Source organism: Condylura cristata, unplaced genomic scaffold, assembly GCF_000260355.1.
Source record: "Condylura cristata isolate star-nosed mole 26May11 unplaced genomic scaffold, ConCri1.0 scaffold00032, whole genome shotgun sequence".
NCBI lineage: Eukaryota > Metazoa > Chordata > Mammalia > Eulipotyphla > Talpidae > Condylura > Condylura cristata.
Window position 1 is genome coordinate 19,432,511 of NW_004567133.1, and position 17,245 is coordinate 19,449,755.

A 17,245-nucleotide genomic window follows, 5' to 3' on the forward strand; every position below is an offset into this window, starting at 1 on the left:
TCCCAGCACCACTTGCTGAACAAATTTTCTTTGTTCCATTGTATCTTCTTTGCTCCTTTGTCAAAAATTAGGTGTCCATAAACTCGTGGGTTTATATGTGGGTTTTCTATTCGAATCCACTGGACAGACTGTCATTTTTAAAGCACTTTCTTCTTTTACTGTTTTGGAGGCACAGTGCACAGGGTGAGCTGCCGAGACGGACGAGTTGCCAGCCTGTCAGGCAGGGCATTTCCTTGAGCCCAGGGAGGACGTGCGCTCGGCCTGTGGCTGCCCCCGCTCTGACAGTCTCTGCCTCCGGTCACCAGGGCTGTCTCCTGCCTGTTCTCAAACGTCACATAGACGGATCCATGCAGTAGATGCTTTATTGGCAAGACTGCCTGAGCTCATGGGGCTGGGATGGGCCCGTTGGCGCCTGAGTCAGCAGTGCTTCTGTATTGCAGGATAGTTTGCACCGCACGCATGCGCTGTGCGTCGTTCACCTGGGCCTCTGTGGCGGACACTGCGGCGGCTTCTAGCGTAGAGCTGTCCAGTGTGGAGTCCAGTCCGCTGTGCGGACACGGAAGCTGTGATTTTTGTGGGTGGCGAGCAGTGGGGCCGTGCGCCAGGTCCACCTCTTGGACTGTGTTTGTGTGTCCCACCGCCCACCAGTGGTTTCCACATTGAAAAGGATCGATTTAAAGGGCCCCCTGGTGGCGCAGTGGGTCAGAGCACAGCACTGCACGCTCACAGCAGCTTCAGTGCCTGTCGGACCCCCGCCCCGAGGCGACCCGGAGCGCGGCAGACCTCCCTGACCCGCCCGCCGCTCCCCTCAGCTGTGCACTGACACGAGCTATGCAACCTCTGTCGTCAGACATGGTCCGGATGGAGGGGAATTGCTCTGAAAAATCAGACTTTCCACGCTAACTCATGTCATGACCTCCCTTTTTTGTATAACCGTATATCAAAATATTCTGAGCAACTTTCAGCTTACAATTGGACTGCCTCAGCCGCACAAGGCCTGTCTGCCTTGACAAGCAAGCACTGCACCAGGGTGAAAAAATTCCCCTGAAGTCAAGTGACTTGACTACTGACTGATAAATAAATGCAAAAGGGCTGTTTTTGCAAAGTCTCTCTCACTGCCAAATGGATGGAGGAAAACCCAAATCTTATCATTCTATTATCTCACCTAGCCTTCTATTCAGCCTTTTAAAGAATTACTCAAACTTCCTATTGTTTGGCCTTTAGATGTGGAAATTCATCCAGTTTGCTTGTTTTTTAAACTAATCAAGTTTTCCACCTACTACACCTTAAAGGAATCCACAAAAAGTGTTCTGGCTAGTTTTTTCAGGATTCTGCTATGTAGTCTCTAGATAAAGAAACCCACCTATGTCTCCTATGCAGAGATTTGATTAGCAAGGAATTTCCTCTTCTGTCTCCCAGGATGATTAAGGCAGAAAAACAAACCCATTAAATAGTAGATAAGGTGTAAGGGACTTCTATCTTAGTTGATCTCCACTATAGTAATATTAATCATAGATTTTGTGCACTATATACCTGTTTTTTACCTTGATTGATTTTAGAATGTTGTAATCTCAAGCAAGGGTCAAAACAACCCCAAACTGTTCTTAGGAAAAACAAAGATGATTATAATCTCTCAGCCCAGTTCCTGTGCTGATACCATCCTACTTACTCCTAATGTATAAAAATAAACCTCTGCTGAAGGCAGAGCAGGAAGATTTGCATCCAACTCTGATTCCCGTGTCTTCCTCGCTCCCGCTCTCCAAATTTTTAGAATATCGCCTCGCCGACGTCGTTCCCACCTTGAGACCGCCCGTGATAGCCTCTCTACAACCTGACATTCGGGGCTGGTCCCCGGCAGTGCACCGCGCTGATCCACCTGTCCTGCCCCCGCTCTGTCTCTGGTGAAGCCTCTCGCCCTCCCGGCCTCTGGCCTGTGCCCCAGTTCGGTGTGGGTAAAGAAACCGTAATAGACTAAAGCGGGCTTGATTTAAAGGAGGCGCACGCTGCAGGCCGCCTTCTGCGGCTGGGCTCGGGCTCGGCTTCCTGCCAGCCTCGCCTCGCGCCTGCCTCGCCAGCTGCTGGCGGGAGCAGAGGGGAGCGGAGCGGAGCTCTGCCTTAGCGTCACCTCCTGCAGCTCCCGAGGCCCGCGCACGGGTTCTGTTGCTGCCTTTGAGTGAAGACAGGTGCGCGTCTGCCTCCTGATCTGACCTTTTCTGAGCTGACTGGCCTGCCTGATGCTTCCAGAATGGCGGTTGCCGTGCGAAACCTGCGCCGCGCACCTTGCTCCGTGGCGGACTCGCCTGTTCGTGGCCGTGGACTTCCCCGCTGCCCTTCACCGGGCCTCCTCCTGGCCAGCCGCGCCACCGTCAGGTCTGCCGGACTCCGTCAGTTCCTCCCCGCGCCTGCCGAGACGGCCGTGGGGGTCTTCAGGCGGCTTGCCCTGGCCCCCGGCAGCCGCCCCCGGGTTCTGTGGGCTGCTGGATCTCACTCGTGAAGGTGCCGCTGGGCATGTCGGCGTGAGCGCTCATCGGCGGCCGCCTGCTCTCCTACTGCCCCGCAGTCCCCTTCTGGCTTGGCGTCAGGAGCGCCCCGGCTTCATGCAGTGGCTGGGGTTGCCCCCGCCCCTTCCCCTGGGTCTGTGTGCCCTGGGTAGGAGACCCCAGGGCTGTTTTAGCTTATGAGCCGTTTCGCTTAATAGTATAGGCTGTCCACATTCTCCGTCTTAGCCTTGACTTTGGTGATCTGCGTTTCCCAGAGAACTTGGCGTTTCGTCTGCTCGAATCCCGCAGCAGTGCCTGTCACAGCCCGAGGCCCCTGGGCCGTCCACTCCGGGGAGCCCCGTTCCCTGCAGTCTAGGGAGGGGCTTGTCAACCCTGCTGGTACTTAGAGCGCTCTGGGACTCATCCATTTTCTTTACCATCGTTTCCTTGTTCCTTTCTTCTAGTTGCATTGGGTTTTCTTGACTCTCCCTGGCTTCTTGGGGTAGAGGCTTAGTTTGTTGATTTCAGACTCTCCCAGGGTTAATGTTTGAGCAGCAGCTGGCACCCTAATGCTGCTCTGTGCTGCACCCACCTCATACATTCTAGTATGTTCTGTTTTTGTCGTTTGGTTCGACATATTTTTGTATTTTACTTGTAATTTCTTTGGCTCGTTTGTCTATAGTAGTATGTTGCTTAATTTCCAAATATTTGGGAATTCTACAGGTACCTTGTGATTCGATTTCCAACTGCTGTGGTTAGAGACCACGGCTCTGTGGCTTCTGTCTTGTGAGACTGACGGAGACTTGGCTGCGGCCCAGCGTGTGCTCGTCGGCCGTTCTCCGTGCACTCGGATGTGTGGGTGTCAGTTTGAATAAGCTGCTTGATTTTGTTCTGATCACCTCTGTCTGCACGGATTTTCTGGTCTCTCCTGTCAGCTTTTGAGGGACGCGTCCTCACGAGCCCATGACAGGTTAGCGACTTGTTGCTTTAGCCAGGCTGCAGCCGGGCTTCTTCGCTCTTGCGTGCCAGGCCTGCTTTGCGGAGGGCGTGCTTGCACCGCGTGTCTCCCGGCGTGCGCCGCTGCGCCTGCTCTGCTGTGCTCCTCTGCTTCTCCTGCCTCTTCGGGTCCGAGGCACAAACTATGCAGTGCAGAGACCGGCGGGGGACATGTGGGGTCCGGCAGAGTGGGCGCAGGCTCCAGAGAGGCTGAGGGGCTGCAGGAGCCCGGGGCTTGCGGACGATAAGCCCCAGAACAGCTGAGCTTCGGGTGACGACAGGACAGCGCTAACCCGCCGGGACGCCACCTGAATGGACCGAGACCCCGGCCCGCACGCCGAGACCAAGTCGAGGACGATCTGAAAGCAATCTGGAAAGTTCTCACGATGCTGAGTCAGATCACCTGCCTTGACACTCCAGAGCGACCAACTGCAAGCCTAGCAACATGCCCAACGGCGTCCGTGGCACCCTGGGCTGGCGGGGGCAGCCAGTGACAGGCGGCTGCGGCCGGGGCAGCGCACGAGCGCGGCTGCGAAGTCCCCGAGGCCTGGAGCCCGCTTCCCAGGGAGGCGAGAGAAGCAGCCCGCAGCAAGAATGCCGGCGCGGTAAACAAACTCACAGCCGTGTGAAAGAGCCAGGGCTCTCAGACACAGGCGGAACACCACCCAGCCATGACGGTCTCCGCGCGGTGCCCTCAAAGACGCACGGGGCGACGCTGGCCGCGAGGAAGCAGGGGCGGCGGGAGGAAAGGCAGGTCTGGACCTGCTTCAGGGGAGAGCGTGGTCTGGCCAGCAGGGCAGCGGTCCGCAGGAGTGCGTGCTACCTCAGCATGAGGCTGTGGCTGATTTAGGATAGCCTCACGCCTTTTGAAAGGCGGCGCGTGGCCTGGCTAGTGTGGCTGTGGTGGAAACTGCGCCCTTGGCCACAAGCCTCCCTCGGCCACGATCTCCCGCCGCACGTGTGAAGGGCGAGCTGGGACACGAGCGAGAGCAGGCAGTGCTGGGAGGTGCCAGCCGCAAGCTTCACCTGTGGCTCCTGCCTCTGCACGGCCACGGCGAGGACGCGGACCCGCCCTGCTCGGGGCCTGTGGGAAGGCCCTCCCTCGTAGAGCCGCTCTTGCCGGCATTCGAGAGGCGCCGTGCAGTCGGGAGGGAGACCTGAAAGCCGCCCCGGACCCCGCGCGCCCTGCGCCCTCCGCTGAGGTCGGAAACGGGGAGCGGGGCGGCCTGGGTGCGGGCAGGCCTGGCGCGAACTTAATCAGCGCGTCGAATGGCAGCTTAAAAGCTTGAACATCGGCCTCGCTGGGCCCCAGCCGAGCGGCAGTGCAGAGTGCATCTCTGTCAGGACCCACTCGTCTAGAATGAAGTTGCTTCTCCCCTCTTCTCTCCTGTTCTTCCCTCTTTTCCCACGGCTGCTGCAGGCTCGATTGACTTGACTTGACCTGCTTCAAAGGGCTGCTCAGCCCCAAAGAGGCCGCTTTTCTGCCCGCAGCATGAGGCGGCGTGAAGGCGCTAGGGGAGCTGCCCGTGTGCCCCGACGGCCTCCCGGGGCTGCCGCGCCTGGGCCCCGCTGTGCCTTCTGTCCACGCTCCGCTGCGGAGAGCGCTTCCTCCGGGCAGGCTGCTGGCCATCGCATGGCCCTCTCGGCCACGCCGCCACCTTGTGCTCTGGGTCCTGGGGACACTTGACTGGGTGGACTCGGGGTCCCCGGCAGTCTCTGCAAATAACTGGGCTTTCCAGGAGTGTGGACTTACTGGCATTCAAGCGCCAGTTGTTTAAAACCAGAAAGATTTGCAGGCCAGAGGGAACTTTGAAGGTCACCAAGTTGTGACAGACACACCTCCTGTTGCCTGGCAGCGGAGCCCCGAGACTTGGGAGGGACAGGGGGCCGCAGGCGTGGGGCGGGTTAGCGGCAGAGCTGGCTCCTGTGGCCCTGCTTGTCGCACGTGGGCTCCGGCTCTGCCCGGGGCGTGGGCTCCCGCACGTGCAGGCGCCGGGTCTGTGGCTGGCAGTCTCCTGGGCAGCGTGCGACTGTCAGCGAGGCCGAGCCCACGCGGGGGCCAGCTCCCCGTCTTCCTCAGCCACATCTGTGCACGTGTCATCCAGGTGAGAGCCCGAGAGGGGAGTGTGCGACCTCAGGGCCACCTAGGGGGCCGAGCTCTGAGTGTGCAGGAATCCGGGGCGCAGACCAGGCGGGGGGGCCTCTCCCTGTCGGGGTCTCCAGCCTGCTTCTGCTGACTCTGCCCTGCCAGGCGGTGTCTTTGGCGTTGGTATCTGTTGCCTATTTCTACTTACTGCTTATTTGCCAAGCGGAGGTGCTGGCAGGGCTCCAGGAGCATGGGCGAGCGCAGACACCCGATCGCAGCCCTGTCTGGGAAAGCGGCTTCCCTGGCCCCCCCGGCTGCCAGGAGAGGTGCGTCTGGCCGTGCAGGTGGTGTGCCTCACGGCCCAGCTCCTGACTCGCTCGGGGGCTGCTCGCCGTGCGCTGAGCTGGGCTTGTGCGAGCTCCCCGGAGCCCGCGGCCGGCCCGGGAGGCTGCAGAGACCCGCGGCCGTCGGCGCATCATCAGCTGCCGCCGGGGCTCGTGCCGGGGCCTGCGTCGGTTTCTTATTCTGAGGGGCGTTCTTGTTCACGTCTGGTTTTGGGTTTTTAGGAAAATATTTTTACTTTTATTTATGCAGACAAGAATTGGGGTATGGGCCAGCAGTGTTAGGGCTGAAATGATTCATCAGAGACAGAGTGGGCAGTGAACAGGAGGATCCACTGAAACTCACTGCTGAGGGGGCAGCGGGGAGACAGGAGGGGTCTGCTGCGCCCTGGGGGTCGCGCCATGGTCAGGGATGGAAGTCAGGCAGCAGTGGCTGCCTTGACAGCGCTGAGACTCACCCCTACCCCATTTCTGTGCTCTGATATAAATATAAACCCGAGAGGATTAGACCAGTGGATTCTGATCATATATTATTGTCCGTTTTAAATTTGAGGTGGACATTCTGAGTATTGTTTTAAAGCTGGCACGCAATCTCAGGTGAAAACTGAAGGTGTCTGTGATTTGCTAGGACGATTTTAAAATTAATTTCTGTTGAAAGTATATCGTGCAGGGCGCAGCGGGTTAAAGTGCAGCACCAAGAAGCTAGAGCCACTTCAGCACAAGTTCGACCCCCGCCTGCCCCGGAGGTGACCCACAGGGCACGGCAGACCTCTCCTGACCCGCCCGCTGCTCCCCTCAGCAGTGTACTTTGTCGATCTGCCTGTTCTGCTCCCCACTCTGTCCCTGGGGAATCCTCTCACTGCCCTGCACCTCTGGTCTGTACCCCAGTTCTGTATGCATCAACAAATCTTTAAAAAAAAAAGGGGTGTCGTGCAAGTAGTAATTACGTAAGACTTGTCACGTTGATTTCACGTTTCTCTGAAACTACCTCGCAGCCAGTGCCAGCAGTTCCAGCTGGCTCCGCGCAGCCCCATAGTCTCGGGCAGTGCCCACTGCTGTCACTGACCCGAGTCACGCCAGGCGGGCGCAGCTCCCGCACGCCAGGTCACGACAGGCTGGGTCAGACCTGGAGCGTGGCTGTGTCGCTCGCCCGGGGACTTCTTGCGTGTGACTTTGGTCAGCCTCCCACAACCCAAAGCGGGGTGCTGCTGCCTTCTCCACTTTAGTGGCACTGAGCCGGAGAGAGGTGCCAGTCAGACACCGGGCTCACGCCGGCAGCAGATGGGGGTGCTCACACCCCGTCCCGGCTTACGGCCTCCGAGTGGTCGCCTTGTGGCGTGGTCCGGCAGAGCAGGCTTCACTTCTCCAGAGCAGGTGCTGGGCTGCCCGCGACGCTGGTCTGGCGACGGGCCCACCTCTGGGCTGTTGCTCCCTTGCCGCAGGGGCCGGTCCTGCTCGGCAGGAGGGCGCGGGCCCCCCTGGTTCTTGCTGCTCTGCGGCCAGGCTGCCCCGCGCCCGCGCCTTCCCGCTGCCCCCGCCTCGCAGATCCGCGGGTGGTGCAGCCCCTCCGCGCTGACCCGGCTCTGCCAGCCCCGCCCCTGCCAGCCCCGCCCACTTCCTCGGGCGGCACCGCTGCGTGCTGTGGTTTAAACACCTGTCGAGGTGTGAGGAAACCCGCCGGAGAGCTCGCTGTGAAGCGGCGTGCTGGCGCGGCCCCTCGAAACCACATCAGACTCGGCCTTTGTGGCCCCTCGAAGTGCTTCCGAATGCCTGGCCACGGGAGGTGGCGGCATGGAGCCCGCCCGGGTGCCGAGTCTGCCTCTCGAGAGCTCGCGTGGGGGTGGCGGTGTGCTCGTGTGGCTGGCGCCTGGGGCAGGCCTGGGCGCGGCAGGTGCGAGGGTCTGAGGAGACCCGGGTGGCGGCTGAGGAGGGTCCCCCGCCTAGGCAGACGTTCCTAAACTTCAGGGACCTCTCAGACCCCCTTCGAGAGCGTGAGAGGGGTGGTTCTCTCCGAGGGCTCACCCCACACAGTGCGGTGTGCAGCCCCCGACCTGCCTCCTGCCTGGGCTGGGCTGATGGTGGGGGGCTGCAGCCTGCGGTCACGGAGCAGTGAAGGCTCGCTCCAGAGGAACAAGAGGGACTCGGGGCCAGCTGCTGTCGCAGGGGCCGCTGGCCCCTGGGGCGGACCCCGCCCCCGCAGTCTGTGGCCCCCAGTTTGCTGCCTGGTTGGACGAGGCAGATGCAGGTGCTCGCTGGGCTAGTTTGGGGCCCGGGCGGCGCTGGGGTCCTTCTCTTGGGAGCCCAGCGCCGTCTCCCCGGCGTCGCTGGTAGTCGTCCTGTCATGGCTCCCGGGGGCCAAGCAGTGGGCCCCAGGTGCGGTTGGCAGCAGGGCCACGCTCCAAGCACAGGCTGCTACGCGGAGGGGCCGCTGTGCCTTTCGCCAGACGCCCCGAGCCTGGTCCTGTAGAGCCCCCAGGCCCGGCGCGTGGCCTTTCAGCGGGCGATGGGTGCCTGTCCGCCAGCCGGCTGTGCCCACAGGGATGGCCAGCGGTTCTTCAGTGGCCTCGGTCCTCAGAGTCTGCCTGGGCCCGTGAGCTCTTGGGGTCTCGTCCCCAGCACTCACCAGGAGCCGACCATGCGGTGGGGCCTTGGGCGCAGGGGAGATGCTGCTCCAGGAGACAAGGGTCCTGCCCCGGCGTGGTGGCCAGGACGGGCCAGGGAGACTTGTCCGGCGATCACGTGGCACCTTGGCATCGGTGTGTCTGCAGTGCCGGTCTCCCTCGCTGCGTTGGCTGTCACCCGCCGCCGGCCAGGCAGCCAGGGCCCGGCGGTGGCGATTGAGGGGGCCGACGTGCTCGCTCGTGTCCAGCCCCGCAGAGAGGTGTGTCTGGCCTCTCGCGCCTGCAGGCTTGCTGAGGCCGGCCCAGCCTTGCCGGCGGGCGGGAGACAGCAGAGGGTCTGTGCTCAGCAGGAGGCCTGTGCCGGCTCCCCGCAGGCAGCGCGGGCCGCGGGGTCTCGGTCTGGAGCTCACTGTGGGAGAATGGGCCTCTCATTTCGGCTACTTGTTTTTTTTTTTTTTTTTTTTTTTTTAAATATTTTATTTTATTTGTGCATACAGAGCTGGGGTACAGGCCAGAGGCTCAGGGGCAGCGAGAGGCTTCACCAAAGACAGAGCGGGGAACAGAACAGGCAGATCAACGAAGTACACTGCTGAGGGGAGCAGCGGGCGGGTCAGGAGAGGTCTGCCGCGCCCTGGGGTCACCTCCGGGGCAGGCGGGAATCGAACTCATGCGGAAGTGGCTTTAAATTCTCAGTGCTGTGCTTCAACCCGCTGCGCCACCAGGGAGGGCCTCGGCCACTTGTTTTTTGAGCTTGAGCGAGAATGCTTAGAGGGCTCTGGAAGAGCAGCGTGCAAGGACGTTTCAGCGCGCAGGGTTGCCGGGGTGGCCCAGAACGTCAGGCCCCAGCGGCCAGCTCTGTGAGCCCAGTAGATTCACCGGCGGCTCCAGGGTCGCCTGTTCCTGCTGCTCTCCCTAGAGTGCATCAAAAAGGCTCTGTGGCGGTTCCTCCAGCGGCCTTACACCAGGTCTTGATAGACTCTGAAATAAAGCTGCGCAGGAATCGCCGTTGAGTAACTTGTGGGAAGTTAGGAGAAGTAGGCTGGCGTGAGCGTTAGCCTGGACTTGGGTCCCACGGTGTCTGTGTGATCAGAGGAGAATATGTGTAGGGCAGAAATTTAGAGATCTAGGAACTCCCTAGAAGCAAGTAGCTTTCTGCAGGCTCTGGCTGCCAAGTGGACTTCTGGCTCGAAGTCCCTGCTAGAGACAGGCAGGGCGGGAGTCGGCACCCAGTTGGCGTGGACAGCAGCAGCCTGCCGGAGCCCTGGCCGTGGGGCCCGGCCTCACGCGGGGACCCAGGCCCACGTCATGCCCACCCTGGGAGATGTGCTTGGTGCCACAGCCAGGTAGGCTGAGGGTGGGAATTTGTCCTGTTTCTGAAATGTGTAGTCGTCTGTGAGTGGGCAGGTGTTCACCTGCCACCTGTGACCTCTGGTTGGGCTCTTGCCCAAGAGGGCCACTGCCGTGTTGGGGCGGCTTCCTTCATGCGGAGGTGGGTCGGGACAAGGTGGCGCGAACCTGGTGACTCCACAGGCCCAAACCTTTCAGCCGGTTAAAGGCCTGTGGCCAGGAGGCTCACTAGCAGGCACTGCCCAGCTGGGTATTGTCAGAATTTTTGCAGAGATTTAGAAACAGACTTTTCTAAACAAGTGAGTTTGGGGTGCACAGACTCTGGTATTTACTTGCCTCTGTGCGCAGAGGGGTCCCTGCCTTGGCGTGTGTGAGCAGAAGGACAGGGACCTCTCCGCTGTCACCCGGCCTCGTCTGCTCTGGGCCAGGTGTTTGGCTTGTCCCGTTGACACGGGAGGGTGCCGGTGCGTGACGCGGAGGCCCCTGGCCCAGCGCTGCTCCCGGCGGGCGTGAGGGCGGCGCTGAGAGTGGCTCCTGGCTGGTGGGTATCGGGGCCCTCCTTGGTGGCGTAAGGGGTTACAGTGCCGCACTGTGGCTATTGGCAGCCACTGCAGCAGGTGTTCGATCCCCGGCCAGGGAGGGACCCCAGGCGCGGCAGACCCCGCCTGTGCCCACTGCCCCCTCAGGGGTCTTCAGTGGATTCCCCCGTCCTGCTCCCCGCTCTGTCTCTGGGGCGGCCTCTCACCCCCTGCACCTCTGGCCCGAACCCCACTTCTCATGTGATAAATAAGTCTTAAGTAAGATGGAATTCAGGGCCCGGAGGATGCGACTGCTCCCCCACACCGCAGGCCTCCGGGTCAGGGCCAGGCCCTGTGCTGCGCAGCAGGCTCTGCTCCGGCGCTGCGAGCCTCCCAGCCCCAGGACCGGCAGGGCCCCGTGCGCGCGAGCTGCTGCCCCCGGCGGGCCGGCTCCCGTGGGGCCTCGTGAGCGAGACTTGCTGCTGTTAGTTACTCCGGTTGGATTTGCGTTTCAGTTGAATTTAAGTGTGTCCTTTACGCCAGGAGAGCAAGTAAGTGCAGAAATGGCAGCTAGCGTATGTTTACTTTCCAAAGGGAGGAGGGCGAGGAGGCTCCGGGGCGCGGCCTGCACCAGGGCCCGGGAGCCGGGAGGCGCCTCCCCCTCTGGGAGGCTCCCGGCAGGCGCCGAGGGCTCCCTGCTGCGGCTCCGTTGGCGTCTCATCGCCTCCCGGCCCGCCCGCGAGGAGCTGCTGGCAGAAAGGCGGCGCGCGGGGCCTGGGTGGCGCCTGTCTTACGAGTGTGGCTGCTGCTGTGTGGGGCGGGGCGGCGGGCAGGGGCACCGGCGTGGGGGGCTGTCCCAGCAGCCCCCTCACGTTGAGCCGTGCTCCGCCCGCAGTTCTCACTGGGACCCGGGAATAAACCTTTTATCCCTGAAAGGAGTTTTCACGGGAAATGACGCCTGCGTGGCTGGGTCAGAGCGAGCGCTCCCGCGGCCCGCCGGTTACCTGTGGGCGCGTCTGACAACTGATGTTGCCTCTTTCTGTTTCAGATGGGAATGGCTGGCAATACAAGCCCATTTGGACAACCCTTTAGTCAAACTGGAGGGCAGCAAATGGGAGCCCCTGGCGTGAACCCCCAGTTACCCAGCAAACAGAACATGGTCAATAGTTTGCCTCCCTTCCCTACAGACATCAAGAATGCTCCAGTCACCAACGTGCCAAACATGGTGAGTCGCTCTGGCCTCAGGGCTGTGTCCTCTTCCCCGCCCCAACCCCCTACCCCCCTTACTTTTGTTGAGCCCACAGTGATGACCTGCACCCCACAGTGTGCCCTGGGGCAGGGGCAGCCCTTGCCTCCTGAGCCTGGCGGGAGCTGGCCTAGGGGCTGGGGAGTGGCCGCATGTGCCCAGGGCCCCTGTCTCCCAGGGCTCCATGAGCCCCTTCCCACCTCTCCCCAGCCCAGAGGGTGCAGGGAGCCAGCAGGGGTGTTTCTCACACTCCTGCCCTCGGGAAAGCTGCCACGGCGCCCCGCTCACAGGCTGTGCAAACCAGAGACCCATGTCCTCCACGGGCCACATCGTGCCTCTGTCATGATGGTCCCTGGTCTTTGTTCCCACCACCGACAGGGTCTGTCCTGGGGGCCTCTCAACCTAACTAGCCGAGGTACCAGTAGGAAGGTGTCTCCTTTGGGCCTTAAAATGCAATCTTTTCAATGGGGTCCATATACGCAATGGAATATTACACAGCGATAAAAAAGATCAGCACATGCCTTTTGCAGCAACATGGATGGAGCTGGGAGGGATCATGCAAGTGAAATAAGCCAGGAAGTGGTTTCACTCATAGCAGGAGCATAAAGGGGAGAAAGTAATAATAATAACGAACAGCTATAGGCCAGAGACATCTTACGGGGTGGGGTGGGGAAGGTGCTCAAAAATGGGGGAGGGGGAGTACACGGGACTACGGTGACGGCACACGGGGGATTTGGTGATGGGAAGCCCACGGGGATGACACCTGAGATGGGAAAAGGCACAAAACGATGTAAAATAAACATATTATTTTTAAAAAGGCAATCTTTTCATTCCAGACATAGGTGAAGGGGTGCGCGTGGTCAGACTTGGAGGTGCATGCAGGTGAGAGCCTGGCCAGGGAGGCCAGGAGCACCCCGCGGCCCAGCCGTGTTGCCAGGGCCCGCCCTGTGCAGGCGTCAGCGGCGACTGGGTGGGCTCAGGACAAAGCCTGGCGTTGCGACCAGGAAAAGCTGGCTGGGCGAGTCTTTTCGCTGGAAGTAGACGCTGCCGAGCTGCGCAGGGTTCCTGTGTGTCGCCGGCTTCTTCCGGGTCAGCTGACATCTGGCCTGAGCTTGGCACTGTGGGCAGAATGGAGCTGTTGCCTCGTGCGGGGCATTTGACAGCATCCAGGCTGCTGGAAGAGGGCTAGGCAGGACCAGCGGGGGCGGAGTGAGCCCTCTGGTCTGCCGAGGGCCTTCCCCTCTGTCTGGGACAAGGCGAGCTACTGGGAACTGCCCTCAGGCTCCCTCTACGGCTGGGCCTCTTTTCTGTCTGTGAGCTTTTGTTGCTGGGGCGGCCTGTTCCTGCCAGGTCCAGCAGGACAAGCAAAGCCTCCTGGTCCCGCCTGCCTTTCCTGGCCAGTGCCCCCAGGACAGTGCGTAGGGCCAGTGGCGGCCGCTGTCGCCCGAGTACGTCGGCCCGCAGAGTCCGAGCACGCAGTCGGGGAGACCCGGGCCTCGCGGCCCTCCCTCTGCTCTTTGCATCTAGACCCTCTCCCCCCCTTTCCCACCCTCGCGCGGGGCTCCCCGGGAGTGGCATGCCTCTGGGGTAGGCTCAGACCCCGGAAAGTGGCTCCCGGCCCTCTCCCCGTGCCAGGTGCAGACCCTGGCTGCTGTCCGCCTTCTCCCCGGCACCGGGGCCCGGCGCAGCCTGTCCTGTGCGGGGCCGCCTCACTCGGTAGGGGCTGGGCACCTGCCGGCTCCGGCACAGGCGCTCGCGGCCCCTCCACCCTGCTCTGCCACCTCCGCCATAAGCACAACCGCTTCCCCCGCCTCATCGGCCGCTCTCGGCAGCTGCCCCCTCCCGAGTGCCGCCGTCCCCGGGCACGTGCGGGCAGGGCATGAGACCCGCAGGGGCTTGCTGAGAGCCGGCTCTGTGCTGTGCCCGACACCTGCGCCCTGCCCAGAGAGCTCGGGATGCTGGGCGGGGGTGTGGGGAGCGGACACCGCTGCCTCCTGGAGGACACCCCGTCCCCTTTGCAGCGGCGAGAGCCATGGGCCCAGGGCTGCCGGAAAGGAGGCGCTGGCCTTTGTGGCCAGTCCCCCGCATGCTTGTGAAGCCGGTGGGGCTGGTGCGCCGGCATGGGGCTCGGGCCTCTGGCACCGGTGCCCCGTGAGCTCTTACGGAGTGACTTAAGCTTCCTGGTGTGAGTGAGGGCCTCTTTTCTCTTCTTACTTTCTGGAGGGTTCCAGTATTTCTTGGTGGTATTGAGAAAGGTGTGTGACCACACTTGAATTTTGTCAGCCGCCTTCTCTGGGCCCAGGTACACCTGAGTACAGGTGTGTGTGATGTGAGCTCACCCCTTTCCTGATGCTGGGACCAGTGGTGACGGAGGCCAGATAGTCACAAGATGCAGGCTGTCCCAGGTCCGTTGCCGGGCAGAGCGGCAGGTGCCAGTCCAGCAGATGGGGCCTCCCCCGAGAAGGGGGTGGCGTCTGGAGGCCAAGCAGAAGCCTGGCTCCCCACGATGGGAGAGCGTTGGCTTGTGTGGGGACGGGCAGAAGTCCAGCAGGAAAGGTGACTCTTGAGCCAGGTAGGGCAAGGTGAGCAGGGGTGGGGGCCAGGCAGGACCACCCTCGGGGAAGGCCAGGGTGCTGGGGGATGGCTGGCCCATCGGAAGCAGCCACTGGCTCTGTGTGGTGCCGGGGAGCCAGGGCGGGCTCGGGGAGGGTGATGGGGTGGTACTGATGAGGCCGCTCCCGATGAGGTCCCAATGGCGCCATCTGGGCACCGGGGCTGCAGGGTCATTGGGCTGAGGGCAGGTGGGGGGCAGTGTCGGGGCCGGGGAGCCGTCACCAGGAGGAGGTGCTGCGACTGGAGGGGCCTCTGGGGCGCCGCGCCTGCCCGGGAGCAGTGAGGGGCCTCTCCGGGAGACCTCAGTGGCCGCACATGGCCGTTCGCGTCGGACTAAAGCCGGCAGACACGGCCGCCTGCGCCCTCAGCTGGCTGCCTTCCTGCCGGACTTGTTAGCCCTGTGCGGGCTTCTGAGTTTGAAATTACACCGTGTTCCACGGGATGGCTCTAAGGTACACCTTCCCCCGCCGGAAACTGGGGTGCTTTCGGAGCGGCGGATTTCAGGCCTGGTGAGCCACGCCGAGTGCTGTGGCACGTGTTCGCCAGCGGACGTGGCGCGCGCCCGCTTCTGGGGTGGACAGGACTTCCGGCCAGTTAGAGGCAGCTGCGGCGCGGCGGAGGCCCAGGGGCCTCAGGGAGTGGACGGCAGGGTCGCGGCCCCCCCAGGAGGCGGCCCTGGCCCCGGGGACGCTGTCCTCGCCGGGGCCTGGGTCAGACTGCCACGCCCGCCGAGTGGGGGCGCTGCGCCAGTGCTGCTCAAAGAGCGTCCTCTGGCAGCGGGACGCACACGGGGTGTATCTGACCCGAGGGACTGCCGCCTCAGTCTCCAGTGGCGGCCTGGGGCTCCCTCATGTAGGGCCACTTCTGGGGTGACGGTCCCTGGTGTGTCTTTTTTTCCAATAAAAACCAAGAACTGCATTACAGACACTTGGCTGTGTCTGGGGTTGGAATACAGGTGTGTCCTTAGTGCACCTGCCAGCGTTGCTGTTGAGGGCGGTGTTGGGGCGTTCTAAACAACCCCCCACTTTGAAGAGCAGAGCCCTGGGGGTTCCCAGGCAGCTGCGGGTGCAGGCCGCCAAGCCCGTGGCGGCTGCGCTCCTCCGTGACCTTCCCGGAGCATGCTGGCCCCTTTGGGGCTTCCTCTTTCTTCCCTCCCTTCTCCCAGCAGGCCACTGTCTCCCTGGGGCAGCATGGGGCGGGCGGGCCGGCCGCGCCCCCCAGCAGGCCTGCGCGGCAGGCACGGCCCTTCTGGCCCTTTGCCGCCTCGCAGGGTCTCTGTCCCGCTGCCGCTGTGTGGCCGGGTAGGAGCGGGCGTCTCCCAGCCCTCCGCAGGCTGCCCTGAGGGTGAGGCCTGACCCGGGCTGCTGCTGGGGCCGGCCTCCATCGGGCCAGGGGCCGGTCGGGCGCCTTTGCGCCTGCAGCCCCGCCGCCCCCGCCGAGCCGGGCGATCTCTGAGCGCGTTTGTGGGACTCTGAAGAGCGACTGGGCCCCGCGTGCAAGGCCGTCATGATCCCGCCTGCCCTCCTGCTCCTCCCTCGTGCCCGGCGCCTCCCTGCAAACAGTGGGGCGCTTTGCTGTCGGGCTCGAGGACTCCGCGCCAGTGGGCTCTCTCCAGGTGGGCCTCGGCCACCACAGTGTCTGTCCTAGAGCCTGGTCAGTGCCGGGCGTTCTGGAGTGGAACCTTCCGGGTGGACGCGTAAGTGTCTGCAGAGACCGTCCCTCAGCTCCTTCCCTTCGCGAGAAGCAGGGACCGGAGGAAGGTTCTCTGTGTCCAAGCAGTGCCCGCGTGAGCAGCGCGCCGGTCCTTCGGGCGGCCCTGAGAGGCGCAGGCAGAGGGGTCCCCGCAGAAAGCGGCAGCCACTGGGCCCTCACGGGGCGCTGCGGGTGGGGGCCGCACCGAGAGGGTAGGGCGCCCGCTCCTGCCTCCCGCTGCCCCCTGAGCAGAGCGCTTCGTCCATCTGCTCTCTCTGCTCCCCACTCTGCCTGGGGAGTCCTCTCTGTGTGCATGTATGTCTCAGTAAATTAGGTGCCCTTTGGGGAGCGGCCACCAGGTGCGCTGGGCCTCCCCCGTGAGCACCCTCCCTTGGCGCAGCCTGCAGCCAGCTGCTCCGCCCCTCCCGCCTTTCGGCTGCTTGTGCTGGAGCAGGTCAGCAGGCCCTGTCCCCTGGCAGGCCGGCCCCCATTTCGGAGGGACCTCCGGCAAGGGCGGTGGCCTGACCCATCGCTGGCCGGTGCCTTGGTTCTCCGAGGACAGGTCCTCTGTCCGGAGGCCGCGCGGGGGCCTTCCTGCTCCAGCCTGCTCACTGGAGAGTCCTGTCTGGTTGAATCAATCTCACTCTTTGAAAATCAGTAAACAAAAACCTGACTGTTATCTCAGTCGCTGTGTTCTGTTTCTCACCGTTGATCTTTACCACCTCGAAGGTGATTATCTCTCTTTCCAGGTTGGTAGCCTTGTGTGTTTATGAGCGTTTTCTTTACTTTACGACTCAAAGCTCTGCGTGCCAGCTGTTTAGGGTCCTTTTGGGGAGATCAGAAGCAGCAGCTATGCAGAGCAATCCTCCCCTGCTGTCTGCTGCGGGTCGTCTCTGCTGCTGAGCGGCGATTGGGGAGGAGTCAGTTTCCAGGCCCTGGGAAGGGCATTGGCGGGCACGGCCGGGCCCGAGGACGGCCCCTGGAAAGCCTGGCCAGTGCTTGGGCAGAGCTAGATGGAGGGGGACGTTCCCACCGTGTTCAGGGTCTCAGACGCTGCTGCTCCCCATCCGCAAGGGAGCCCGCTGAGGCGCGGCCTCGGCACCCCGGCAGAGGCCCCTGTTCTGGCCGAGCAAGCTGGTCCGCGCGCGTCTGGTTTGTCCTTGGGACAGGCTCGCGGCACGCCGACCAGCGGGGTGCGGTCTGGCGCCTCAACACTTCGGGAGCACTAGCAGCCGTAAAAGCGTGTGAGCGTCTGGGGAAGTGAAGGCGCAGCGGCAGGCGAGCGCCGCGCGGCCCCGCGGCGGC

At 62.6% G+C, this 17,245-nt stretch overlaps 1 protein-coding gene across 1 annotated transcript in view; it reads left to right on the plus strand.

The window, feature by feature from the left end:
* CREBBP (CREB binding protein) overlaps nucleotides 1-17,245 on the plus strand; it is a 75,259-nt gene that overhangs the window by 14,060 nt on the left and 43,954 nt on the right. Inside the window, 1 exon segment of the mRNA XM_012731673.1 lies at nucleotides 11,438-11,614. Within this exon segment, the coding sequence (XP_012587127.1) occupies nucleotides 11,438-11,614 (177 nt within the window).